The 26,739-nt window shown below is 47.1% G+C and overlaps 2 protein-coding genes across 4 annotated transcripts; both read right to left on the reverse strand.

The window, feature by feature from the left end:
• WDR73 (WD repeat domain 73) lies at positions 1–14,156 on the reverse strand. 2 transcript variants are annotated; one of them, XM_059057340.2, is made up of 8 exons: positions 14,088–14,156; positions 13,488–13,555; positions 13,091–13,179; positions 10,828–10,916; positions 10,132–10,196; positions 4,023–4,187; positions 3,331–3,690; positions 1–2,227 (listed from the first exon to the last, which is right to left on the reverse strand). In XM_059057340.2, exons 1-8 carry the CDS (start codon positions 14,126–14,128, stop codon positions 1,992–1,994), a joined length of 1,113 nt encoding a protein of 370 aa, XP_058913323.1. In that variant the 5' UTR covers positions 14,129–14,156; the 3' UTR covers positions 1–1,991. The 2 variants fall into 2 exon arrangements, with proteins under 2 accessions (XP_058913323.1, XP_066886059.1); XM_067029958.1 differs by lacking the exons at positions 13,488–13,555; positions 14,088–14,156 and adding an exon at positions 13,556–14,039 and having other exon boundaries at positions 798–2,227.
• Positions 14,157–15,023: 867 nt separating this feature from the next.
• Positions 15,024–18,705, reverse strand: NMB (neuromedin B). Of its 2 annotated transcripts, none has more exons than XM_059057363.2 (3): positions 17,840–18,705; positions 17,037–17,209; positions 15,024–15,289 (listed from the first exon to the last, which is right to left on the reverse strand). In XM_059057363.2, exons 1-3 carry the CDS (start codon positions 17,994–17,996, stop codon positions 15,233–15,235), a joined length of 387 nt encoding a protein of 128 aa, XP_058913346.1. In that variant the 5' UTR covers positions 17,997–18,705; the 3' UTR covers positions 15,024–15,232. The 2 variants fall into 2 exon arrangements, with proteins under 2 accessions (XP_058913346.1, XP_058913347.1); XM_059057364.2 differs by having other exon boundaries at positions 15,024–15,294; positions 17,840–18,055.
• Between the last annotated feature and the right edge of the window lie 8,034 nt (positions 18,706–26,739).

The following is a 26,739-nucleotide window of genomic DNA, read 5'->3' on the forward strand; positions in this document are numbered from 1 at the left end:
GCCCACAACAGTCAGTTTTTTTGGAGTGATGAAAAGTTTTGGAAATAAACAGTGGTGGTGGTCATGCAACATTGTGAATGTAATTAATGCCATTGAGTTGTACACTTAAAAATGAGGGGCTTCCCTGGTGGCACAGTGGTTGAGAATCCGCCTGCCAATGCAGGGGACACGGGTTCGTGCCCTGGTCCGGGAGGATCCCACATGCCGCAGAGCGGCTGGGCCCGTGAACCATGGCCGCCGAGCCTGCGCATCCGGAGCCTGTGCTCCGCAACGGGAGAGGCCGCAACAGTGAGAGGCCCGCGTACCGCAAAAAAACCTAATAAAGTAATATACCAAAACCCATTAAATTGTACATTTTAAATGGGTGAATTGTTTGGTATGTGAATTATATCTCAATAAAGCTATTTTTTAAAAAAATCAGAGCCCAAACTGTGACTAGTAATCAAATAATTTCAACAAGAAAATTGCTGAAAATCCTTTAACAAATGTGACAGTGAGGAATCACATGCAGGTACACTTTCATATTTGCTACAGGCCACCAAAAGAAATGTCCTTTGGGCCTACTCCCCTGGGGGGCAGGGGTTGGAAAGCATCACTCTGGTGAAGGCCGTGTTCCAGTGAGAACCGCCCGAGAGGAGGGTGGCCGGTCTCTGCCTGAACGCCAGCTGCAGGTGGTAATGATGAGAATGCCTAGCTCCCCACGCTGGCTGTTACCACCTTTAAAAACAGCTGCCCCAAAACTTTTAAATATGTGAAGAGTCTCAACTTCACACATAAGAGAAATGCAGACTAAAAGTACAAATAATGATTTTTCATTTATCAGACTGGCAAAGGTCAAAGAGCCACTAAGGAGAGTGGTGGTGAGGTAAGAGAATCAGACCGATCATCATCGTTGCCATCATAAAGTGGCATAATCTCTATGGAGGGCACTTTGACAGTATTTATAAAATTGAAAAATGCTCACATCCTCTGCCTTAGCAGTTTTATTCTTAGAAATGTATTCTACAGACATACTGTTCATGGATACAAAAGCTGTACACACTACTTGTAGTTTCAAAGGATTAGAAAATTTTAAATGCCACATAACAGAAGCCTGGATATATAAATTATGGTTCAACTGAACAATGGTACATCATACAACTGGGATAAAGAACCAAGCTGCTCCTCTGTACCTTCTGAATTGTGTACCATGTAACCTCTATCAGCTGTTCAAGGCAAAAATGTTTTAAAATTTTGCAATTTAGTACATAAAAATGGCATAATCTTATTTTAATTGCTATTTCCTTCATTGCTACTGGGGTTGACTTTTTTCATGATTATCTGTCACTATACATTTTCACTTCTGTAAAAAAGTTCATAAAACCTGTTTACATTCGTTGGCTCTTCAGATTCCATGATATTGTGAATGCAGACAGGGGTAAAACACTGCCATTTTACACTTGGGGGAAATGGGGCTCCCAGATCTAAGAGAAGCTACCAAATATTTATTGTGCCATGCATCCATCCTACCAGTTATTATTATTTTTTTATTATTTATTTGGTTGTGCTGGGTCTTAGGTGCAGCAGGTAGGCTCCTTAATTGTGGCTTGCGGGAGCCTTAGTTGTAGCACATGGGCTCCTTAGTTGCAGCAGGTGGGATCCTTAGTTGGGGCACACGAACTCTTAGTTGCAGCATGCATGTGGGATCTAGTTCCCTGACCAGGGATCAAACCCGGGCCCCCTGAATTGGAAGCATGAAGTCTTAACCACTGTGCCACCAGGAAAGTCCCCTTACCAGTTATTTTAAAATATGTTACTTCTAACTTTCTCAACAGTCCTGCCAGGTAGTTATTACCAGTCTCATTCTACAAATAAAGAAACTGGGACTGAGAGGCTGGTTAACTTGCCCACGGCCACTCAGCTGGTAACAGGGCTCTGTGGTCACTTGAATCCTGAATCAATATTCTTGCTACACAGCAGCTTCCTAGGGCCTGGGCGGAAAGATGCTGGAGTCAGTGGGCAGCATGGAGGTCCACCCAGTCCCATACGTGCAGAGAGGCATCACTTGCTGCGGACAACAAAGTCCTCGGTTTGCAGGGGTGCCAGGTGTGGGTGGTGACCAGTGGAGCACTGTCCATCCCATTGCCATCTAGGAAGATGTGACCTTTGTGAGTGAAGAGAGGTTTTACTTGGCGCCCCATTCCACCCCAAGACGTGACATCATAGACCTGGACCGTCCCATCAAAACCTGAGGAAGAACAAGAAAAGTGAGCATTGACGCCGAATCTCTGAATGCTCTACGGAACCAAAACAGGCTAGAGGATGAGGAATCAAATAGCCACAAGATACTTAAAGGCCAACTGAGGGAATTCCTTGGCGGTCCAGTGGTTTGGACTCTGCGCTTTCACTGCTGAGGGCACAGGTTCTAGCCCTGGTCGGGGAACTAAGATCCCACAAGCTGTGCGGTGCAGCCAAAAAAAAATAAATAAATGAAATTAAAGGCCAACTGACAGGCATGTAACACCTGCCGTCAATGTTGGCGGCTGATGACTCCACAGAGCATATAACAATAAGCATCTGTTGTCCATCTATCAGGTGCCAGGCCCGAGGCTAATCTTGCATTCTCTCTTTTAACCCTCACAACTGTATGAAGTAGGTACTATTATTTTCCCCAAGAAACGGAGGCTTTAGAGACTTTTCAAACCTCTTCCACTTGCCCCCAATTCTAATCCCTCCGCATGTGAGTCCCTCTCAGCAGATAGCCTTGTCTCCTACTTGATGGGGGAAAGAGAAGCCTTTAGAGCGAACTACCCAAGCCTGGTTCTGCTCTTCTGCTCTTTCTGGATCTTGCCATGATCAATGACCCTCTCCTGCTCTCTCAACTATTCTTTCAACCTCTCCCCCTGTCAGAGGATCCTTCCATCGGCTTTCAGAAACCTCATTACACACCCTCATTCAACTAGATACTGCCTGGCCAGACCCAGGAGCCTGCGGACCTAGCTAGCTTGCTGTAATTCTAAAAGCGAGTAGACTGAGCGGCACCGCTGAGACCCTATCGCCTCTCCCTGGTACAGCCCGTGGCTGTACTAGTGTCTCACCATCCGCAGCCTCTCCACCAACCTCAGAACTGAATTCCTGCTGGGACAGGAAAGGCCTGCTACCAACGTGGGGAAGTCTGGTAGCCAGGAGGTGGAAGGACTGCCACTGAAGAACCTGGAGAGCTAATGTGGAGCTTTTCTGTGAGCAACTTTAACTTCTGGGGCCAGATTTACTACGGGCTCCTTCCTGAGCACCCAAGAGTCCCCGGAAGACAGAGATCAAGTGACAGACACAAAATCCTCTCAGCAGTACCTGAAATGGCCAAGCAGTTGTCCAGGCCTGGAGCCCAAGTCACTCGCAGCAGCTCTGGGTCAGGGCTAGGCATGGACACTGGGCACTGGACCAAGCTCACCGGCTGGCAGAGATCCCGGGGGTCAAGAAGACAGAGCTGCCCGTCCGAGCCAAGGCTGGCCATGCTGGGCCCAGGGCCCCGGCCCCCAGCTTCTGCACACCACCTCCCTCCAGCCGACCCAGAGCTGGGCCTGAGGTTCTCTGATGGGGCCCACTTCTGGCGGGTGTCGACAAGCCCCAGGCGGCCCGAGGTACAGCAGAAGGCAAAGGTGGCTGCGTCCAGGACCTGCAGGCTACTCAGCAACTCGCCGTCACTGACACCTGGACGGCGAGGCGAGAGGAGAAAAGTGGCTGCAGTCAGATGGGTCCAGAGGTTTGGCGCCGTTGGCTGGTCCAAGCCCCTTCCTCTGGGCAGCTCCCCACCAGCCCCTGGCCGAGCGAACCACATCCCGCCGCCTTCTCATCTCACACGGTCTGCCCGGCTGGTTGGGTGCTGGTCCCGGGACTGCCTTCCCCAGCCCCAGAACAGGGGCCCTGAGGCCTGGCCTTGCCTCTCACTCATCTCGTTTCCCCAGCAGCTGGCACACAGGGTTGGATTCGGTTTCCAGCGTGGCTGGGTGGGGCTGGGAGGAGCCGGCAAGGGGCTGCGGTACCTGAGCTGTACGTGGTCTTCTGTGATTCCAGATCCACCACCTTCAGACTGCTGAGCGTGGCCCCGTGGAGGACTCCAGGCGCTGCCGACGAGAAGATGGCCACCCTGGGCCAGAGACGTCCCTCCTTCTCATGCACATCAATGGTGCTGACAGCCTTAATGACATCTGGGGGGAAATGGAAGCGGCTGAAGTCCAGAATGTTAATGCAGGTTTGAAACATTCCATGGTGAAGGCCTGCCAGGTCAGGGGAGACAGGGCCTCACGGCTGGCGAGAGAGAATGTGGAAACATACTCACTGTGCATTGTGTTTACTTTTTGGAAACTGTCAGAAGCACTGTAGTTTCTCTATAATTTGTCTTATGAACTGTTTTGCAAATGGGAGATAATGAATCACAGCAGCCATCTCAAAACCTCCCAAGCAGTTCTGGCTTTTTATAGTTTTACAGAGAACAAATAAAGAAAGAAAAGGGAAAGAACACACCAATGATGTTGTTTACACCTTAACTGAAAATAACAGGAACGGAGTTCATGAAGTAATATTATTTCTTCAAAAACATGTCCCAGGGCTTCCCTGGTGGCGCAGTGGTTGAGAGTCCACCTGCCGATGCAGGGGACACGGGTTCGTGCCCCGGTCCGGGAAGATCCCACATGCCGTGGAGCAGCTGGGCCCATGAGCCATGGCCACTGAGCCTGCGCGTCCAGAGCCTGTGCTCCGCAACGGGAGAGGTCACAGCAGTGAGAGGTCCGCGTACCGCAAAAAAAAAAAAACCATGTCCCATGACCTCAAGCAATTGGCCGAATCCTAACAGGTCAAGGTTATAACACAGATGTCTTTGTCTTCAAACATAAACAGCGCAAGAAAGTCCACATCTGTTTTACACTGAACATTAAAAAGACATACTTGCCCTCAGGTTAAATCAAATTTTAGCTTTGTTCACCTCAGTCTGCTTCAACAGCAGACAGGTTCCCGTCTGTGCATTCTCCATTTATAACATAGTTCAGAACAAGCAGTCTGCTGTACAAACTACTTAAAGGGAGACGCCTATTTTCCATTTTATATTTTCTTGCTCCAAGAGGGAGCTCACTGTTTGGTTTCACATTCTCTGAAGAAAATGCAAATCTATGTATTTTTAAATTCTAGAGGATCGGTAAGAGGATGAGGAAGGGAGAGACGAGAGAAGGAACACTAACGTGGCTTATCAAGCGAGCACGTGGCAGTCAGTTCCCTGGAGACAGTTCACATACAAGGAGTCACAGAAGGTGTGGCCAGGCTGGGCTAGGATGCGGAGGCCCCTTGAGTCCTGCTCCCCACGCCACAGACTCTCAGTGCACTTAGTCTAGACTTGTTGAATATGACTGCTCTACCCTAGGAGCCGCGGAGGTCGGAGCAGACACAACAGCTGAGCCTCAGGACCGTGTGTGTCTCCGGGGAGTGCCAGTGAGGCTGCGATTCACACCAGCCTAGGTCAGCTTGCCTCACTCCCCCGGGGCCCCACTTCAGCGGCTCCCTCTTGCCCTTCCACAGCCTCTGAGGGCTTGGAACACATTCCGCAGGACCTGCTGCTCTGAGCCAGGGCTGGTTCTCAGATGTGATTTGTCCCCTGATGGCCGGGAAGGAGGAGGTCAAGGGAAAGCCTTCAAAGACCTATTTCCAAGGTGCATTAGAAAACAAAGGCTTCAGAGCTCCTGACTGGAGAGTTGTGCTCCGTAGTTACAACAGGAAAGCAAGGCAGGTTCCTCCTCATCCCCTCTTTTGTCAGTGTTAAAATGCCCCCTTTAGGAAATCCACACCAACTAGCCAAATGAAAAGAAAAACTGCTACAAAATCAAAGCAAAAGATGCAGTGAGGCACCTCCAAGAACTGGGCAATAAAAGAAAGAAGGCTGTCTGAAGATTAAACCAACAGAACGGGTCAGAGCTGCAGTAGGCACTCTCCTTAAGGAGTCAGAATGGCTCCAGACATGCAGTACTGAGCTAACGTATTATCACATCGAAAGGAAAAGTGGTGGCCATGAGAGGGGGCTGTTCAGCCACAAAGGCAAAGAAAATGCTGGAGCCCGTCCACGGCAGAGAGAGCCACTCCAGACTGAAGTTAATTTCAAAGTAGAGGCTGCGGGAGACATTCAGCTGAGGCTGTTAGGTACGTCTCCACCTAAAGACCTTCCCAGTGGACTCCTCAGGCCCAGAGTGGAGAGGAGAGGCCACAGGCCCTCCCTCCAGGGGCCTGGAGAGCCAAGCCTTCACAAGTTCTATACTCTCTGCCTAAGAGAGCTTATGAAAACACCATTTGGAAGCCTCAGAGCTGATTCCTCTTGTTATGGTTATGTTTACCATGCAGGCTTTGATTAGGTTTGGTCTTCTATAGGAAAAGAAAAAGGATCTGGAATATTCCACTTTTAGGGATACTTATTTTTTCATTATAAACTAATAAATCTGCGTTCTGGTTTATACAGCAGTCCTGTGGGTCTGGTGAGCGCGTCTGCCCCTAATAACAGATTAGATTTGTTCTGGGTGTGCTGACAGAATCAGGTTTCTGAGATACCAAAGGTGTGGGTCAAACCTGGACCTTGGAAAATTCACCAAGATAATGCTACGTTTTCAGGCGTCTAGGAAAACAGCTGGCCAGCCTTCCCCAGATTCTGGAATATTCTGCACTAATAACCAGGGGAAGGTAACTATCTGATTTCCTACTCTCATATGAGTGTCAGAGCAAGTCTCCTTTGGCCTAGCTCTCCTGGGCCTGGGGCTACAGGTTCTATATGGCACCTGGTACCCCAGGCACTTTCAGGACAAAAGAGCTCCAAGGCGCCCCCCCCATCTTTAAACCATTGCTGCCCCACGCAGCCTATTTTTAGGGAAAGATAAAAAACAACTATAAGTTACTGACATAAGGATAGACATAGAGATCACTGGAACTGAACGGAGAGTCCAGAAATAAATCCTTATATTCACGATCAACCGATTTTCACCAAAGGCACCAAGGCAGGTCAGTGGAGAAAGGCCAGGCTTTTTGACAAATGGTGCTGGGACAACCAGATATTCACATGCAAAAAGATAAACTCAGACCCTTCCCCTCATATCTACCATACACAAAAGTTAACTCTAAAGAGATCACAGACTTAAATGTTGGAGCTAAAACAAGAAAACTTTTGGAAAAAAAAACACTGGGGAAAATCTATGGATTAAGTAAAGATTTCCTAGATATGACACTGTTTTATTATTAAAACGGACCTCATCAAAATTTAAAACTTTTATGCTTCAAAGGACACTGTTAAGAAAATGCAAAGACAGGGAGAAAATATTAGCAAAACATATATCTGATAAATAACATGTATCTAGAATGTACAGAAAACTCTCACAAGTCAATAAAGACAAAAGAGCCAATCAAAAAGTGGGCAAAATATTTGATAAAATATAAGCACCAAGAAAGCAAGGAACATCTATGTGAGTGCTTGCTGTTATATCCCCAGAACCTTGCCCAATGCTTGACACATTGGGAACACACAATGAATAACGACTGAATGATGAAATGTTAGCTACTGCTACAAATAACAGTAATAATAATAATAATTATTATTATGTGCCCTTTCATAAGTAGATCTTACTTCCAGGAACCAGATCTAAGCAAAATGGTGGCACAGACTATGTTGCCAGTCAGTAAATACCCTACAACCTTTTTTTCACAGCCCCTACATACTATACTGAGATAAATTATTATTATCTAACTATAGTTACCACCAGGCATAGTTATAAGCAGACTCTGAAATCAGACTAGATTTAAGTCTTGGTTCTGCGACCATCTTTGTGACTTTGAACAAGTTAGCCTCTCTGGGAAAGAGTTTGTTCTCAGACTCATGAGAATTTAATGAGATCACACATGGAAAGTGATTAGTACAGTGACTGGAATATAATATATACTCATTAATATTACTGTTACATCTTATAGATTGTTAATTAATTCAAACAAGTATCTATTAAAATGTACAGTGAAACTGGAATGTCAAAGGGCCTGTGACAGCATGTTATCTCAGCCTGCTAGGGGGAAAAAAAATAACAACAAAACACCCTTATGAAGATTTGAATAGGCATTTTACCAAAGATACATGAATGGCTAATAAGCATATAAGAAGATGCTCAACATTATTAGTCATTAAGGAACTGCAAATGAAAGCCACATGATATACAATTTCACATCCATTAAGACAGCTTTAATAAAAAAGACAGACAGGGCTTCCCTGGTGGCGCAGTGGTTGTGAGTCCGCCTGCTGATGCAGGGGACACGGGTTCATGGCCCGGTCCGGGAGGATCCCACATGCCACAGAGCAGCTGGGCCCGTGAGCCATGGCCACTGAGCCTGTGCTTCTGGAGCCTGTGCTCCGCAACGGGAGAGGCCACAACAGTGAGAGGCCCGTGTACCACCAAAAAAAAAAAAAAAAAGACAGATAATAACAAATGTTGGTGAGGACATGGAGAAACAGGAACCCTCATATACTGCTGGTGGGAATGTAAATGATGAAGCCATTCTGGAAAAGAGTTTGGGAGTTTCTTAAAAAATCAAACATAAATTTACCACATGATCCAACAATTTTATTCCTACCGTCTATCCAAGACATATGAAGACATATGTCCACAGAGACTTGTACATGAATGTTCTTAGCAGCATTATTCCTAATAACCAAAAATCAGATCCATCAACTGGTGAACAGACAGACAAATGTGATACATTCATAAATAGAATACTGTTCAGCCATAAAAAGGAACAAACTGCTGATACACGTTATGACATTGTATGACATGGTGGACCTCAAAAGTACTATGCTCAGTGAACGAAGCCAGATACAAGAGACCACATATTGTATGATTCCACTGATATGAAATATCCAGAAAAGGCAAGTCTATCATAGAGACAGAAAGCAGATTAGTGGTCACCTGGGGCAGGGTGTGGGCATGGGGGTTAATAGTAATTGGCATGATGGATCTTAATGGGGTCATGAAAATATCCTAAAACTGATTATAGTTGCACAACTTGTTAAATTTCCTAAAAAAAAAAAATCACTGAACTGTATACTTAAAATGGGTGACTTTCAATAAAATTATGAAAAAATAAATAGTCATAACTACAAATAAGTATATACACACACCTGGAAGCTACAGCATAAGACAAGTGACAAGGAAGAAACAACAAAGGAAAGTCCACAGGGTCAGTGACCTCAAAAACCAAATGAGGACCAGAACCACCTTCCTGCGGCAGTGAAGCTTGGGGAGAAGCCAACAGCTGCTACTGGTTTCTGGGAAGCATCCAAGTGAGGCAGAGGACCACACAAGCCAAGGGGCAGTTCCAAGAGCGGGCTGCCTTTGCTTCTGAGGCCCGCTTCCACGCTGGTCAGCAATGCTCTAACCCAAGGAGGGATGGCAGGGGCTGGATCAGGGCTGCAGGCTCCGGTGCCTGCCTGACAGGGGAACCGCAAACCTCCTGCTGGAGGGGATACTATGAGGGAACTCCCCCGACTCCCAGAGGAACAGGACTAACGCTTCCTGCGCCTTTCCCAACTTTCCTGTTCCCGTTGGGCGGCAGAGTGACGTCTCTGCGTGGGAGACTGGTCAGCGCAGCCTCGTGCTCACTCACTGTTTTCCCTCCCTGAAAGCAGCATGCCTGCAGTGAGAGGTGACCTCCCTGCTGCCCTTGCTCTGCCCCTGCCTGGGGTGGGAGAGGCCCGAAGTTCACCCGGTGCTCTGCCTCTGGCTGGGCTGGTAAACTCAATTCCTGAAGCAAGCTATAGGAAGCTCCACCTGGGGCTTGTGTGCGCTGCTGTGGCTGCTAATTCACCTTTGTTGCATTAAAGAAGATACTGCATTTTAAAAAAAATTCTTTGGCCACGCCATGCGGCATGTGGGGTCTTAGCTCCCCAACCAGGGACTGAACCCGTGCCCCCTGCAGTGGAAGCACAGAGTCTTAACCATTGGACCGCCAGAGAAGTCCCAGTAGATACTGCATTTTAATTCCCACTGGCTCTGAGTCTGTTTCTTAACTGGCTCAGATTAGGGATTGGGGGTGTGAGAGTAACAGGCTTTCCTACAAACCCAACCCCGCCAAGTCAAAGTCACTTACCGCTGTCCTCCGCAACCTGCCACACCTGCAGGTAACAACCGGGAAGGCCACTGGTCACCAGCAACCTATTCAGGATGGATAGGAAATCTCAGCCCAGACAGTGGGTAGTTCACCCACATAGCCCTCAGCCTCTCCCTCCCCAGCCCGCTCAGCTTGGGATTCCTACACTCCCCGTATCAGGAGAGCTTACGCAGGGAGGGGTCATCAAGATCAGTCACCCTCATTTAACAGAGGAGGAGCAGGCTTGTTCCCCTTTAGGGACAGGTCCACAGCTCACAGAGAGCCAAGGGACTGGGCCCTGGCTTCCACGTGGCTTGACGTGTGCTAGAGGACCCAGCAGGGAGTCTGAACACAGAACCCTCACCCAGAGGCTCTGGCCTCTGCCAACTGAGCTATTAGCCCCAACTACCCACTATCAGCTCTCTGAGAAACTAAGAGCATCCCTTCTACTTTATATCTATTCCCTAGAGCAACGCCAGCAATCTGTGGGTTACCATAGTCAAGAGGTCTGTGAGGGACCGTAAAGCCACTGAGCACTGGTTTCTTTGTATTCCAGATCTGTGTGTGCACATGCCCTCCCATGTGCCCCTGTGCTGAGGTGGGATGGGGAGGGGTGGTGATAAAGATACAGGATACCCCTAAAGTTCCAGCCACTCCATCCTGAATGGAAAGTCTGGGTCACAGAGCTGACCATACCTGGTGTCTGGCACATACTTCAGATCAAAGACAGACCTGTCTGAAAATCCTCCATGGCATACCTTGAAATCTCTTTCAGGGAATAAGCCCTAAAATACAAAGGGGTGGCCAATCAGATAGGGGACCGCTCTCCAAAGGAACGTTTCAGACAAGTTCTAGGTAAGGAGCCATATCCCAGCCTGGGAGGAAGCCACGGAAGCTCAGGTGGCAATGATGCTTCTCTGGGCAGGGCCTCAGGGTGCTGTTATTTGCAAATGTTGGTCTCAGCTGCTTACACAGATAGCTTCCTTTCTTTCCTGCTCATCCAAAACCTTTCTTCTAACCTTTCGCCACAGCACAAGTGTTATATTCCAAGCAGTCATAGAGGAGTCACAGAGGCTTAACAGAGAAAGGTGGAATGTATCAGCCAACTAACACAGCCCCATTCCTCCTCCCCACACCTTGCACTGGAAGTTAGGTGAGTTCTTCCAGCAATAAAAATACAACTGCCAGGACTTCCCTGGTGGCTCAGTGGTTAAGAATCCACCTGTTAGTGGTTAAGAATACGCCTGCCAGTGTAGGGGACACGGGTTCGAGCCCTGGTCCAGGAAGATCCCACACGCCGCAGAGCAACTAAGCCCATACACCACAGCTAATGAGCCTGTGCTCTAGAGCCCGCGAGTCACAACGACTGAGCCTGCGTGCCACAACTACTGAAGCCTGCATGCCTAGAGCCCGTGCTCTGCAAGAGAAGCCACCGCAATGAGAAGCCCGTGCACCACAATGAAGACCCAAAGCAACCAAAAGTAAATAAAATTTAAAAAATAAATAAAGAAGAAAAGAAAAACGAATCCAACTGCTAATGCAGGGGACACGGGTTCGATCCCTGGTCCGGGAAGTTCCCACATGCCGCAGAACAACTGAGCCCGTGCACCACAACTACTGAGCCTCTGCTCTAGAGCCCGCGAGCCACAACTACTGAAGCCCGTGCGCCTAGAGCCCATGCTCTGCAACAAGAGAAGCCACCGCAATGAGAAGCCCGCGCACCACAGCAAAGAGTAGCCCCCGCTCACCAGAACTAGAGAAAGCCCGCGCAGCATCAGACCCAACACAGCCAAATAAATAAATAAAATAAATAAACTAATTAATTTAAAAAATTACAACTGCCAATTATCCAGTGTTCACTGTGTCAGCCACCCTGTTTAGTGCTTTACTTTATCACGTTGAATTCTTACAACCACCCTGTGACCTGGGCAGTATAATTATCCCTGTTCTAAAATGACAAAGCCAAGGCATAGAGGCATAGACCTCTTCTAAGGTCACAGGGGTTATGTTATACATCTGAACCCAAGTCTGTCTAACCGAAGTCCATGCTCTTAGCCACTAGACTCTATTATCTCCACATGAGGAACCAGAGGCAGGGGAAGAGGAGGTGGCCACAAGAGAACAGAGGGAAAGCCAGGGGTGAGGTGGGAGGTAAATCAGGTCTCTCATCAAGGCTCAATTTTGGTGAGCTCCTGACTCAGCTTGAGGGGTAGGGATGAGGAAGATCAAGAACATTAGGAAGGAAAGTTACCCAAGGGCAATAAAGGCAGGACTGATCTAGCCAATGAGCCTGAGTGATTTTATAGTAACATCAGGCAGCTATCAACTCTTTGTGACACATTCTTATCTCTTGGCTTCTGGATCACTGGCCTTTTCTGAGACTCCTCCTACTTCAAAGACTATTCTTTCTCAGTACTCCTTGTGGGTTCATCATCTTCCTCTACCCATTTCTTAAATGTTCTCCCTGAGCTTCTGTCTTTAGCCATCTTCTCCTTTTATTCTTTATATACTACACATTCATCCTAGGTGGTCTTAACCATTCTAAGGTTTCAACCACCCTTCATACTCTAATTGCTCCTTAAATTTTTTTTTTTTCCGGCCACGTAGCATGGCTTATGGGATCTTGGTTCCCCGACCAGGGATTGAACCTGGGCCCCCTGCAGTGGAAGTGTGGCGTCTTAACCACTGGACCACCAGGGAATTCCCCTTAAATCTATTCTTGATAAAGTATAATTGATTTCTTGCTCTAGGAGCCCTCTGTAAATCACAGGATTTTCTGTACAACTTACCTCTGTGCACATTTGCCTCCCTTTATTAGACTATAACGGCAGGCCCAGGGCTTACAGTTTCTCTCATTCTAGAATCCAGGACAATATTTAGTAGACAATAGGAGCTCCATAAAGATTTAATAAATGAGTAGAAGTAGACACATATACTCAGCATAAATATTTCAAGTTACCTGGTTTTCTTTTACAGAAAGTCTGAGAGGTAATATCAGATGAAGAATCTCATTTTTTTTCAGGCTTTCATAGCCAGCAACCAAGATTCCTGGAAAAAGAAGCAGAATAAGCTGTGACAAAGTGCTAGAAAGATTCTGGACCACGGCTAGGTCCAGACACTCTGCCAAATCTTCTAAAGCAAAGATAAACTCTTCTGCCATTGGTATGCAGCCTTGTACTGAGGGATGGAAGAGATCTAGATCTTCATAAGAGAAATATAATGCTGATGGGGCATGAAATTGCTACAAGTGACCAAGAGGTCCTCAAGCTCCCAGAAGAGGGGTTGGATCCCTCTGGGCTGAGCTCCTGAGTTCCAGCTTGAGGAGTGGTTCTTCAGGGCCAGGCAGAGCATATCACCTTTGTCCCCAAGCCATTCAAGGACTCGAGTGGCTCCCGAGAGGTCGAATGCATGGAAATCCTGGTACCTGCATGATACGGACACAACGTCAAACGATGCATGGCACTTTACAGCTGTTAAAGAACCTGAGATGTTAGCATGGTTCAGCAGTTGGGGGCCCAGGCTCTGCAATCAGGCAGAACTGGGATCAAGTCTTGTTACACATTTCATCCCTGTGTGACTGGGAGCAGTCCAGTCACAATTTCCCTGAGCCTCATCCTCATCTGTAAAATGTAACTCCTAGAGTACTCAGATTTCACAAGGTTGATGTGAGGAATCGAGATAATCTTTGTTTAAGGTTTAACTCAGAGCCTGGCGCAAAACAGTCACTTATGTTATTATTATCCGCCACAAGCACTGCCCCTACTAGTAGTACTTCACACAATTTGCGCACACAGGAAGGTGCCATTTCCCAGCTGCGGGAGCCAAGGCCCAGGCGGAGTCCTCCGTACAGGTCCCGCCCCACAAGCCGCGGGTTCCCTGCGTGCTCCATGCCGCGCCCGTCCGCCCCCAAGCTAGCTCCAGGCCCGGATTCCAAGTCCCAAGCCCAAACGATTTACAAGCGCAAGGATTCCACCAGCCAGTCCTCCGCGGGCTCCATGGCAACTGCCGCTTCCGGTACCTCACTTCCGCCTCTGAACCTTCCGGGGCAAGCGCGGCCCTCTCGCGATGAGTGAGGCGCGGCCTGGTCTGACCCGGGGGCGGGGCCTTAGAGGTGCGGTAGCGGCGCCGCGGACCTGCAGTACCCTTAGCTAGCTAGGTCCGGGATTCTCTGGATAAACTCTCCTGGAAACAAGACGCAAATTCAGGGATTCCCAGGATGTCAGTTCCGGGAGGGGCCTGAGGGACCAAATACACGCTCTTTATGACCGGGTATTTGCAGATTAGAGGAAAAGGCCAGATAAAATACAGGACACCCGGTTAAATTCCAATTTTAGGTAAACAACAAATAATTTTTTTCGTTTAAGTATGTCCATGAAATATTTAGGATATCTTATACGCAAATATTATTCATTGTTTATCTGAAATTCGAATATAACTGGGTGTCCTGTATTTTTATTTGCTAACTGGCAATCCCACAAGGCTAGAGAAAAGAGTAAGGGGACCTCGGGTCTGGATCCCAGCTCAGCTCTCTCCTTGGTATGTGCTGGGCACTCCCCTCAAAGCTTGGCGTGAGGATGAAATCAGGTAAGCAAAGCCCTGTGTGTGGTGTAGGTGGGAGCTTTTACAGGTGGGAAACAGGAGAGACTTGCCTCTGCCGGTAGGTGGCAGAGGCGAGAGTAGAAAAGCGCCTGGCAGAGGACCTGGCATACAGCAGGCGTTGAGTACCTGCTTCCTGAATGAGTAGGAGTCAAGAGTCAGTGCCAGACTGGTGCCACGGAGTGTCCTGGTCTCTTTGGGGCCAGCCCCATCTCACTGAACTCTGGGTCTTTTCAGTCTCCTTTCCCTCCCATCCCCTCCAACATGGGTAGAAAGAGAGGACCAGACAGTCTATGTAAAGAGCAGGGTTTTATTCACAACTTCAACAGGGAAGCAAGAAATACAGCAAGGACATCATCTGCATCTGCATTGGCGATATTCCTGGCAACCCAACCAGAAATCACAGTAACGGAGTAACAGAGATGTGAGCCCATGATTTACATCCAGATGGGGCCACCAGGGTCCCATGCAGCACCTTCCCTGGGTGGGCACAATCTAAGCCATGTCATCTTGTCTTCCTGATTAATGGCATCACTTCTGCAGCATTTGCACCAGCACCCTCCTGTACTGAAGAGGAACACACAGAGGAATTGGCCTGGGCAGGGGGACAGATGATAGGAGCATCCTGCCATTCCTAAGTGCTAGGCATCCACAGAGGTAGGCAGGGAGAGATACCCCAGTGCCTTTCTCCCTGAAGGGCCTGGGAGGGGTCAGGATAGTGGTTTTCTCAGAATAACAGCCTTAACCTCACAGAGTGGTCCTGACAGTCAAAGGAGATCATAGAAGTAAAGTCCAAGTACCATGCCTGCCTGGCCCTGGGCCGGACAGTGTTTTTACTCCCCCACCTCCAGCTCTGCCCAAGACCTCACTTCTGAAGTCCCACCACCCAGGGCTAAGTACTGCTTCCTCTGAGATTCTCTGGTTGGTCTTCTTGTTTCAGGCCTTCGAGACCAGTGGCCCCGGATGGGACGTTGTCTGCCTTCAGACTCAGCCAGCCCGAGCACCTGGCCCTTACATCTGAGGTCTCCAGAGGCTGGTGGTTCTTTCTTTTTTTTTTTTTTTTTGGCCACACTGCGCGGCATGTGGGATCTTAGTTCCCCGTGGGGTTGGGGATGAACCTTCTGTAGGGAATGCCCCTCCCTTCTTTCAAAATGTACATACTATATGCTAGGCACGGTGGGGGACACAAAGTTAAGTCAGCCACTGGTGCTGCCAGGAAGCTCACAGACTGGCAACAGCGCCTGTTTACTAAGTGCTTTCTATGCATTAGGCATCATGCTCAGCATGTGTCACAAATGGTCTCATTTAAGAGGAGAGGGGCACTACTGTTCCCATTTTATGGATGAGGAAGATGAGGCTTGGAGAGATTAAATGACATTTCTAAGGTCACTCAGCTACTAAGTAGCTAGCTTATGTGCCCAGCATGCTGTCACCAGAGACCCCATTCTACCACGTCACACTGCCTTCTTCACATAGCAACGAAGTACCAGGGAAGGTGGTGTGGGATGGGGACAGCGCCAGGAACAGAGAATGGAGGAGCTGCCCCTCTGCCAGGCTGGAGATGAAAGCTGGCTTGGCTCCAACTCTGGGGCCTTGAACCCCATAGGTCAGTGGTTTACAACCCAGGGTGATTTTGGCTCCCTCCCCTGTCCCCTCCCCAGAGGACCTCTGGCAATGTCTGGAGGCATTTTTGGTTGTCCTAACAGTATCTATCCATACTCTAGTGGATAGAGATGTGGGATGCAGCTAAGCTTCCTACAATGCACAGGACAGCTCCCACAACAGAGAACAGTCCAGCCCAGAATATCAAGTGCTGGCGTTGAGAAACCCTGCCACTGGTCACTGAGGCAGACGAGAGACTGGGAAGAGCACTGGTCAAGGTGAACAAGGTCTAGACTCTGTCTTGGCTGCTAACTAATTCTTTTCATCCCTTCTCTGAGCCTCAGGGTCCCAACAGGCACATACAGCGCACAGCAAAGGTGGACAGCTGGGGTGGGGCAAGTCTGTGTAGACTGGGGTGGAGGTAGGGGAAGGTCCTGCTGGAAGAAGCTGGATAATCCCAGGCTGTGACTTTAGACTGGGCAATGGGTGAGGGGAACGTCTTCCCCTTTTTGTTCCATGGGGCTTGCTGGGAAGGTCAGCTTTCTTTCTTCAGAATCCTCTCCGTTTGAGCTCTAGATCACAGGGAGAGCCTAGAATCGCTGACTTTCTTGGGTGGGCCTATCACACCCTGGCTGGGTACTCACACCGGAAGACCAGTGCTGGATCCAGGGGCAGCCCTGGCTGAGCCTCTCCCGGGCCTGGCTCACCTGCGTGTGAGGTGCTGGGCCACTGAGGCTCATGCCCAGAGCTTTCTTTTGCAGGAGGATCCTGAGCAGATCATGACTCAGCTGCAGTCTCTGGTCCTTCAGGGAGATGTGGGGAGCTGTCCCCAATAGCGATGGGCTGGGGGGCTCCAGACTCTTCTTGCCCATGAAGTGACCTAGAAAGGAGGTGCCGAGGCACAAGGAAGTCAGGGAGCAAGGATCCAATCCCAGTGGGAAAGCTCCCCATCTCTCCCACTTTTCAGTTCTCATGGCAGGATGATACACAACCTTCCTCCTCCTCGTCACCAGGAGCCACAAAGACTGCGGGTGGTGGCAAAGCCTGTACCTCAGCTTTTCCTGAGCAGATAGATGGGGTGGAGGGCATGGCACAGCTGGAAGGAGGGTGGGATGCCCCAGGGCCAGGAAGAAACTCTGCCAGTTGTGCTGTCTGCTTAGAAGAGGGATAGGGAACGGCAGAGAAGGAAGTGGAGAACAAGAGGTGTCTGGAAGGTGGAGGTGCAGAGAGAAGACACATCAGAGGTTAGAAGATTCAGTAGAGTCTTGTCTAAGAGAAGGGGCACGGGCTGGCAGGTAGATTTAGGATCCAGCCCCAGCTCTGCTTTAAACTGGCTGGGTGAGTGATTTAACCAAGTCATTGGGTCTGGGTCTCAAGTTCCCCATCTGTTAGATGAGTTCCAGGGTCCCCTCTAGCCTGGACACTAGTGTCCATGGCTGAGGAGAGGCCAGAGAAGGAAAATGGGGTCAAAGCAGGGTGTGGGGCGCTTGCCCGAACTGTGAAGACTTACCGGTGGCCCAGAGATTGCCCCGCGGGTGCCCTCGGATCTTGCTGGCCCGGCTGCGGGGCTCCCGGAGATCCCAGCTAAACGGGGCGGCGCCGACAGCGATCAGAGCGAAGAGCAGAAGGCCTCCGAGCAGCCGAGCGCCCCGCGCCCTCAGAGTCATGGCTGGGTGCCGGCTGCGCCTCTGTTCAGGTGCACTTAGCCGCGGCTCAGGTCCCTGACGCGCGCCTTCCTTCCTTTTAAACCCGCGCCCCTGGGGGCGGAGCCTGCCCGAAGAGCCCGCCCCCGGCGCGCTCGCTGCCGCTCCTGTCCCGCCCTCCTCCGACCCTCTTGTCCTCGCCAGCCCTTGGGCGGGGGTCTCGGTCAGTGGCCCCCTCCACAGCCCGCAAGGTCTCACTCCTAATCCCACGTGGGCACCGCTTCCTCAGGGCGTTCGGGCCCAAGCCCGCCACCTTCAAGCTGGGGACCTGGGCAAAGCCGGCTCCCCTGGCCCTCCCTCACCGCTCCCAACGGCTTTCGGCCAACGAGCGGTTCCTTCACCTCTGAGCCTCTTTCTAAGGGTAGAAAAGGGGGCGAGGACGCCTCCTGTGTAACACAGGCATTACAGTGCCCAGCGTAGTGCCAGGCACCAGAAGAGCTCCATAAAATGCCAGTCGGCCCTTCCCTCCTGGGGATTCTGACCGGGTTCACCCAGCTCTCTGCCTTCTCACAGACGGCACTCAGCAGGTGCTGTGGAAATTACAGCAGGTGCTCAGGGTAGGAGTGCAGAACGATGGATGGCCGAGCCCACCCCTCCCCCCCCCCACCCCCCACCCTCCCCCCACAAATGGGCGCCCAGCTTGGGAGAGACTGGCTTATCAGTTGGCCAGGAGGCAGATCTTTGGGTCAGGGAAGTGAAAAGCACACTGGACCAAGAGTCCATATACAAGCTGTGTGACCTCACTGACCCTCACCTTCTTCAATTGTAAAATGGCAATAACCACATTGCCCTATTTTTAATAGTTTTACGTTTTTTGGTCCAATTATTTTGTGGCAGGAAGCAACAGTCCTATAGGACTCCCTCTCAAAGTCAGCACTCTCCTCCAAAGGAGCTGTCCAGACTTGTCTTGGAAAGAAATTTTAGGTCAGTGGCAGCACTTAATGAATAGAAGACACTGTGTTCCAGAATAATACATTTATTTTTGCTTAAATGTTTACTAAACACCAATGTTCAGAGCACTATGCCAGGGACAGGAGGGCAGAGACACAAAAGATAGTGCCCTGTTCCCAGAGGAGTTTACCATCTCATTAGAGAGACAGAGTACAAAAGGAGTGAATGATGGAGGAGCAGGGTACTGACCAACCCCTGGGCCCTGGACTCTTCTCAGAAACACTGCACAGTGTGGCTATGACTGAACCTACTCCCCAGTCTGGCTTAAAAACGGTACTTGCTATTATTACTCTTGCCGTATCTAGCTCAGCAAGGCCTGCTAGCTCTGTGGATCACCATCTTAAAAGGGGAAGCGTGTATGATAAGCTAGTTGTCATGCTGAGCTCCCAGAAACCACGACACACAGGACAAGGACACTCCATTTCTGGCCCAGGCTTTTTTCCCAATCTCCTTGCTTCTCATCTCCCACCCTGGCATTTACACCTCTCTCTATTCTTGTCACTGCTTAGCCATGGTGTACAGATAATAGCTCTTATCACCTTCCCATAATAATCATTCCCTTTTCAACCCCCTCCCTCTCCTCTGCATCAATCACAGCACCCATCCTATCTTCGCTGGTCCCCGGTCATAGAAATTAGGAGGTGGTACTGAGTGCTGCCTCACTTAAATGCTTGAAGGAATCTTATTTGGTAGGTTTATCTCTCATTTTATAGCTGGAAGCTGGCTCAGAGGTTGAGTCACTTGCCCAGATGTCACACTGGAATCAGACTTAGGGTCTGTTCAGATCACTCTGTCAGGCCCCCAGAGTCATCAGGGACAGATAGATGCTGCTTTCCCTAAACCACACCCACTCCAGTTTTACCTTTCCATTTAAATATCAAGTTGGTTTAGATTTCTCAAGGGGGAGAGGGAGCAGGCACTGACTGAGAGTTTCACCTTTCTTCTGCAGGTGACCCTGGGACCTTGGTTCTGCTCTGACAGGTTCATTTATACTTAAGCAAGCCTCCTCTGACATAGCCTGCACTCACAGCTCCAACCACAGCTGTGAAAATGACCCCAGATGCCCCTAGGATCATTTTATCTGTCAGCCTAGCACAGGAAAAAAGGGGCCTCCGAGGACCCTGGGGAAAGAAGCAGGGCAGCAGCTCCACAGCCAACTATCAAACACTGTCCCAGGAATGTGAAGCATCAGGCACTGCAGAGAGGCGGGCTTGCCCAAGACAGCACTTCCAAGTTGGATCCCTCATGGAGTGCTGGGCTGAGTTTAGAATGAGGATCTCAACTGCAGACTGCCTGTTCTCCAAGTCCTCTCTCCCACCAGGAAGAATGACAGTGAATCACATGCACGTGCATGGAGAAGCTCTTCAGAGCTCACTCTTTTTAATAAATAAATTTATTTATTTATTGGCTGTGTTAGGTCTTCATTGCTGTGCGTGGGCTTTCTCTAGTTGCGGCGAGCAGGGGCTACTCTTCATTGAGGTGCGCAGGCTTCTCATTGCCATGGCTTCTCTTTGTTGCGGAGCATGGGCTCTAGGCACGCAGGCTCAGTAGTTGTAGCTCGCGGGCTTAGTTGCTCCGCAGCATGTGGGATCTTCCCGGACCAGGGCTCGAACCCGTGTCCCCTGCATTGGCAGGCGGATTGTTAACCACTGAGCCACCAGGGAAGTCCCCAGAGCTCACTCTTGACCCTCTGAGGTTTCTACAACATTCAAGGACATTCACAGATGATGTAGAGAAGATTCAAAGGACAACCCAAAAGAGGATTAAGGGGTGAAAGATACACGGCAAATCCTCTTATAACCAACACCAACAAAACATTTAAACTGCACCATGTTTTTAATTAAAAATTGCTCGAAATAAAGGACATATATACTGTTTGCTATATTTCATTAAATTGGAATCAATTACAAATAATGTCTTTTCACAGCTGAATCTTTTTTGTTATTGTTTTCCAAAAGCACTTACATGCATGCTCCTTTGATCACCAACACTATTTTGATGTAGTCAAGACTAGTATTATGCCCATTTAATAGATGAGTTAACTCAAGTAAAAGCAAGTTAGCTGCAGACAAACTAAACAAATGGAGAAAACCAGAGTGTAGACATCAAACACATGAAAGGTACAGAGGACAAAAGAGAAAACAAAAAGCAGAAATTTAAATTAGACATAAATGAGCCTAGAGAAAAAGGATGACAGACCTATTAGAGCTGCTCAGAATAGGATGGTGTAAAATCACTCTTCTGGCAAACCTCTGAGCACAGATCCCAACTGTATGGGTTGTGGAGAGAAAGAGAAATATCCTGGGGTATCTCAGGTCCTGCTCTTTAGTTTCAGAAAGGGGAAGGGGCTGTAGAATCAGGAGAAGAGTGTAATCTTTAAGAGAGGAAGAAAAGAATCAGGGATATTTGCTGCAATTTCACAAAGTCAGAGGGAACACGTAGGAACTAGTTAGAATATAAGAACATTAACCATTGATAAGGAACTATTTCAGAAACTTAAATTGCCAAAATACAAAAAAAAATTTTAAGGCAATATTCAAAAGAAAAGAGAAGATACATCTAATGAGAAAGTGATGATGATGCCAACAGTGGCTAAGAAAGCTAAGCAGCTGCTGCTCAGCTAAATGGCACAGACGCTCAGGGAAGTTATGAAAACCTAACCAAGTGAGAAGCCCCAGGCCCAGCATTCATAAGATTATTTGGGTTTAACAGTCAGGTACTTCAGGGGGCATTTCAGTAACTGAAAGAAATAATCTTTAAACTCCAAAGATGTTTAAATGCTTGGAAATCTGCCTGAGAATCTCCCTATTTCTAGGGAGATTTACTAATCTGAGCAAATCCTTGAAAGAACAACCTAGGGCTTCTAAAGAAGAATACCCAAGGGCCTTGCAATTGTGGGGTTTATTCCAAATAAGAGTCTCATTAGATTTTATAAAGGTAGAAGAACTGGGTATGACACCCAGCATTGTGAGGTGATAAAAGCAAGACTTCTGGCTCTGCCATCCATGGACCAGAAGATCCTGAGCAAATCTCTTAACTTCTAGTTTCTCTCTTTTGTAAAATAGAGTTATTCTGAGGACTAAAGGAGAAAAAATAAAAATCTGTTATAAATTCAAAAGCATTTAGCAGAGCACTGGAAAATTCTAAGTACTCAGTATTATTAGCTGGATCCTAGGAAAAGCAAAGCCTGCTTTAAATGTGAAGCCCATTACAGGGAAAATAGATTCCCTGGATAGCAGCTAAGACCATGGTGTTGACACAACAGTCAACAAAATGCCTTGGCAAAATGCCTATTACATTGTGACTTGTTTGATAAACTAAAATGCTGGCGTATCTACCTCAACTATTGACCAATTCCAAGAAATGTGTTCTATAGAGCATTCTCTCTTTTCTTGCTTAAATACGTTGTCAGGTTGACAACTCTGATCAAACCTTCATGCTAGCTGATTTACTTCCTTGCCTGATCTAAGTCCTGAGTACAAATTATTTTAACTAGACTCCTTGAATTAAAGCTGGGATCCAGCTTAGCAATCTAAATAAACCGGCCATTTAAAGTAAGGGTTCTACAGAAATGATTCTTGATGGAGAGTAGGTGGCATTCCAGAAACTCCTAAACTCCAGAAACAAGGATCTATAATTTGAAAGTCATATTGAATATAACTGTATATAAGAGATGAGTAACTAACGTTTTTATAATGCAAACTTAAGAAAAAGCAAGATACAATATTCTTGGCTGCTAAGGATAAGAGGCTGTATATAACAGACCTGAGAGGAGGTTTACCAGAATGGAGAAGAGGTATGAAATTTTGTTTCTTATAAAAGAACATGAGTTTTTAAAGATTAAGGAACACTGTTCTACAGGAAAACTAACTGAAGGTTCCTGGCTGATTACATGGGTAGCTGATCTTTTGTGAGGTGGCTTTCTGCAGAAGTAGCCAAACTATACCTATACTAAAGGAACATTCTCTGAAACAGCTCTATGAAAATCATTAGGCTAATTATATAGAGATTATTGCATAACATTACACGTCCTTGCAGTGAGGTCCCAGAAGAGAAATTTCTTGATCTTCAGGTATCATTACAAGTTTTAAAAAATTTCCATTTTATACCCATTCCATGAAGCATAGACATTAGCCCCTAAGGAGTTGAGAACTGATGCTATGCATCTCCTTCAGCAGACAACAGAATCTTTTGCTGCGTCTTGTAGGTACTAATCTAACCTTCGATTTTATCCTTTTCTCCTCCCATGCTTATTTCAACACCAGATTCTTCAGTTGTTTTATATTTTATCACATAGTACTGGATATATCTTTTTGAGTCACTCCAAATCCTTTTTGGAACAAAGCAGTGTATAAATAAATCTAAAATGTATAAAAGTACTGTGATAGGGACTAAGGGATATACAAGGATGAATTAGAAGCTGGCCCTGTCTTAATACCTTCAAGGAGCTAGTTGCGGAGCAGGACACAAATAAGACAAACCACTCTGAGGGCGATGAACAAAGTACTGAGTAGGCAGCACCGAGAAGGAAGCACTATATACTTGAGATCTTGTTTGAGAATTAAAAAAACCCCTCTTTGAGCTCCCTGTGAGTCTCTAACGTTGCACTTATGATCCTATGTGGAAAGATTTCTTTACAGGTTGCCCCTATTGAGGCATTGAGTTCCTGGCAGAGGAGGGACCCTGCCTTACTCATCTTTGTATCCCCAGGGCCTGGCCCAAAATCTGGCACAGAGTAGATGCTCAATAAATGCCTCCTGAATGAGAAAGCTTTTAGCAAGTAGAGAAGTAAGCATGCATTCCAGGCAGGGAGACCTAGCATAAGCAAAGACTGGATGTCTGTATAGTGAAACCAATATCAAGGGTATGAGAACTTGGGGTCTGCTGGGAGCTAAGGTTGGAAAATTCCTGAGGGCCTAGAATGCTACATAACTTGGAAGGCAATGTCCTCACTATTTTTTGATAACCCCTGCATATTCTAGTTCCTAACACCTCTTGGTTACACAGAATTCTTTCTACATCCAGACTCACCATAATTACCTGTGAAGGGTCATATTTGTTTATTTCTGAAACTTCTCTGGTATTACTTATGGTTATAGTAAGGGAGACTAGTGACAAAGATATACCTGGCCAGAAAACAGCTTGAGTAGGCCATCCCGACTAAGGAGCATCTTGAGGAAGGAGGACAATCCAGTTAGCCAGCTAGAATTTCTGAAGCTCAACAGTGATAAATGTCATAACAAAGGTACCCTCAGAACCTGGGGTAGCTCCCACACCTGAGGAGTTATTAAGACTTGGTAACACCCTTATGCAAATGACCAAGAAATGCACTCAGGGATAACAGAGCCTTTATTCCAAGCCTAGGCTCTTTGATAAGCCTGTCACTCCCTAAGAAAAGTGACAAATGCCAATATTTTTCGCACTAAGAGAACAGGAGAAGAGACCAAGGACACACATACAAAAGAAGAAAACAGGGTTAACATCAAAAATTCTAGAAAGGCAACATGCTGTTTTAGATGGAACCATAGGGAGATAAAGTTTTTAGATTTAAATTTGGCAAGACCAAGATAAGGTACTTACTAAATAACAGGCAAATACAAATCACTTTAATGATTCATATGCTTTGCTCCAGAATAACAGCACAACAATGCTACCCTTAGTTACTGCCTCTGGTTCCAATGCATGATTATACTGAACATTTAATATATGCTGCTAGATGCTACTGGGAAAAGAGTATGGTGTCTATAAAACGGGGCTCCTGAACTGGAGTAACTAACAATCTGATGAGGAAACTTGAATCCAGATCCACAAACTTAGCACAAATAGCATAAGTCTGCAAATGCTGAGTGACAGAGAAAGAACAATTACTTTGTGAAGAAAGTGAGACTCAGACAAGCAGAAATGAGAGTGTAAGATAATATAAGGGAAAACATAGTGGTATAGCAAAGGCTGCTTCATGTTAGCTGAATTCAAAGTTTGAACTTCAAACGTAGGTAATATGTAGGGTAAATACAAAATTTATGGTCCAAAAAGATATTTTTTAAAGGTGAAAGGAGTAGTAAAATGAACTAACAGGTGGAAATGATCTAAAATAGGTACAGACTGCCATGTTACAGGAAAACTGGGACATAAAGACACACAAGCAACAGGGAGCCCCTGAGTATGTTTCTGGATTCGGGGGATGGCAATGAGAATGGAATGACAGGGGTAGATGTTGGCTTTTAAGTGACTAAATATGGTAAGAAAATGAAAAAAATCTAGGTGAATACTCCTTCAAAGGAAAGTGTAAATTTGGAGGGGAAGCTTGCAGGAACTGCTATGAGCTTAAGTTTAAAGATTGGACAATCAACTGGAAGTGTCCAGTGGGAACAGAGAGTATATAACTGAGGACAGGCACTTGGAGATAAGCTGTAGAGACTAATGAGAGTGGATGACTAACAGCCAACTGAGAATCCCATTATTATGTTCTCATTTGAAGTTTTATCAATTCTCATCCTCTTCCATTCCCTTCACTCACAATGGTTAAACCCTCCTAACTTCCCACTTGCCCTGTGAAATCTCAAAGAGCTTATAATTCCATTAAAACACCAAATTAAACATCTCTGGCATTTCTTACATTTCCTAAGAGCTCTGAAATACATTATATTTACTGGGACTTCCCTGGCAGTCCAGTGGTTAAAACTCTGCACTTCCACTGCAGGGGCACAGGTGCAATCCCCGGTTGGGAACTAAGATCCCACAAGCCGCTTGGCATGGCCGAAAAAAAAAAAAACTAACTCACAGACACCACATTATATTTACTAATAAAAATCTCCCAGTTTTAAGTCTTATGTTTTAGCACTAAACTAGACAAAATAAAAACTGGGAACACAGTACCTCTCTCCACAAATAATCTTTTTATTTTTGGCCATTAGAGTGATTGAAATATTTTTAAATGATCTGGTTACTTTTCAGAGAATTTAGCTGTTGCTTCAAACTAGAGCATCCAGCAAAGGAGGAAAAACAGTAAATTTACAAAACTGGGTGTGAAAATATGCAAGTGAGGAAAATATTAACATTTCTCTCCCAACAAGTGTAACAGGAGGAGAAATCTGGACAGCGGAGGATACAAGCACAAGGATGTTTACCCTCTGGCAAGCTAGGATCACAAAGAACTTTGGGATACCAACCTTTGCCAACAGAACACACACTGCTTCTCCCCCAGAGAAGTCTCTGAAAGGCTGGTACAAAAACAGCCAGGGCACCATTTAGGCTGAACAATTAACCCTGTCATCTGCAGGTTACTAGGAGGGGAAAATGGAGGAAGCAGCAATTTTCGGCCACACACGGAGGTGGGAGTGGGGGGCATTTCAGCACTCTCCTTGGCTCATGAGAAAACATAAGCATGATACAGGCCTCGAAGACAGGTTCAAGAAGCACCTGTCAGCAATAATTTGCCAAGTTTCATACTCTGTTGATATCATTAAGAGCCCATATCCAAAGTTTGAAGGCTAAAGCCTGGATAATGGATTTAGGATGGCCCATCTCTACAGGGGAGGGTTTCAAAAGATTAACTGTCCCTATTCTCATTCTATTAGCATTAAAGTACGGGCTGATTTCCACTTCAGTTGAACAAATAATAGAAACCATTCATTTAGCCCAACATTTTGCTTACTTTGAGATTTCACGCTAATACAAAAAGAGAACAGAAAGGATTAGGAGTATTTTGTGCTTTAAACACATTGAGTTACCCCACGCTCCCTATTTCCCTGTCTCA

Source organism: Kogia breviceps, chromosome 3 (assembly GCF_026419965.1).
Source record: "Kogia breviceps isolate mKogBre1 chromosome 3, mKogBre1 haplotype 1, whole genome shotgun sequence".
In the NCBI taxonomy this organism is placed as follows: Eukaryota; Metazoa; Chordata; class Mammalia; order Artiodactyla; family Physeteridae; genus Kogia; species Kogia breviceps.

Coding starts and splice junctions, on each gene's coding strand:
- NMB (XM_059057363.2), bottom strand. CDS start 17,996: ATGACTCTGAGGGCGCGGGGCGCTCGGCTGCTCGGAGGCCTTCTGCTC. Junction 17,210..17,839: donor GGGCAATCTCTGGGCCACCG/GTAAGTCTTCAC, acceptor CCTCCTTTCTAG/GTCACTTCATGGGCAAGAAG. Junction 15,290..17,036: donor GCCCAGCACCTCACACGCAG/GTGAGCCAGGCC, acceptor TCTTCAGTACAG/GAGGGTGCTGGTGCAAATGC.
- WDR73 (XM_059057340.2), bottom strand. CDS start 14,128: ATGGAGCCCGCGGAGGACTGGCTGGTGGAATCCTTGCGCTT. Junction 4,188..10,131: donor GCAGGTTGCGGAGGACAGCG/GTAAGTGACTTT, acceptor ATTTCCCCCCAG/ATGTCATTAAGGCTGTCAGC. Junction 3,691..4,022: donor GAAGACCACGTACAGCTCAG/GTACCGCAGCCC, acceptor CTCGCCGTCCAG/GTGTCAGTGACGGCGAGTTG.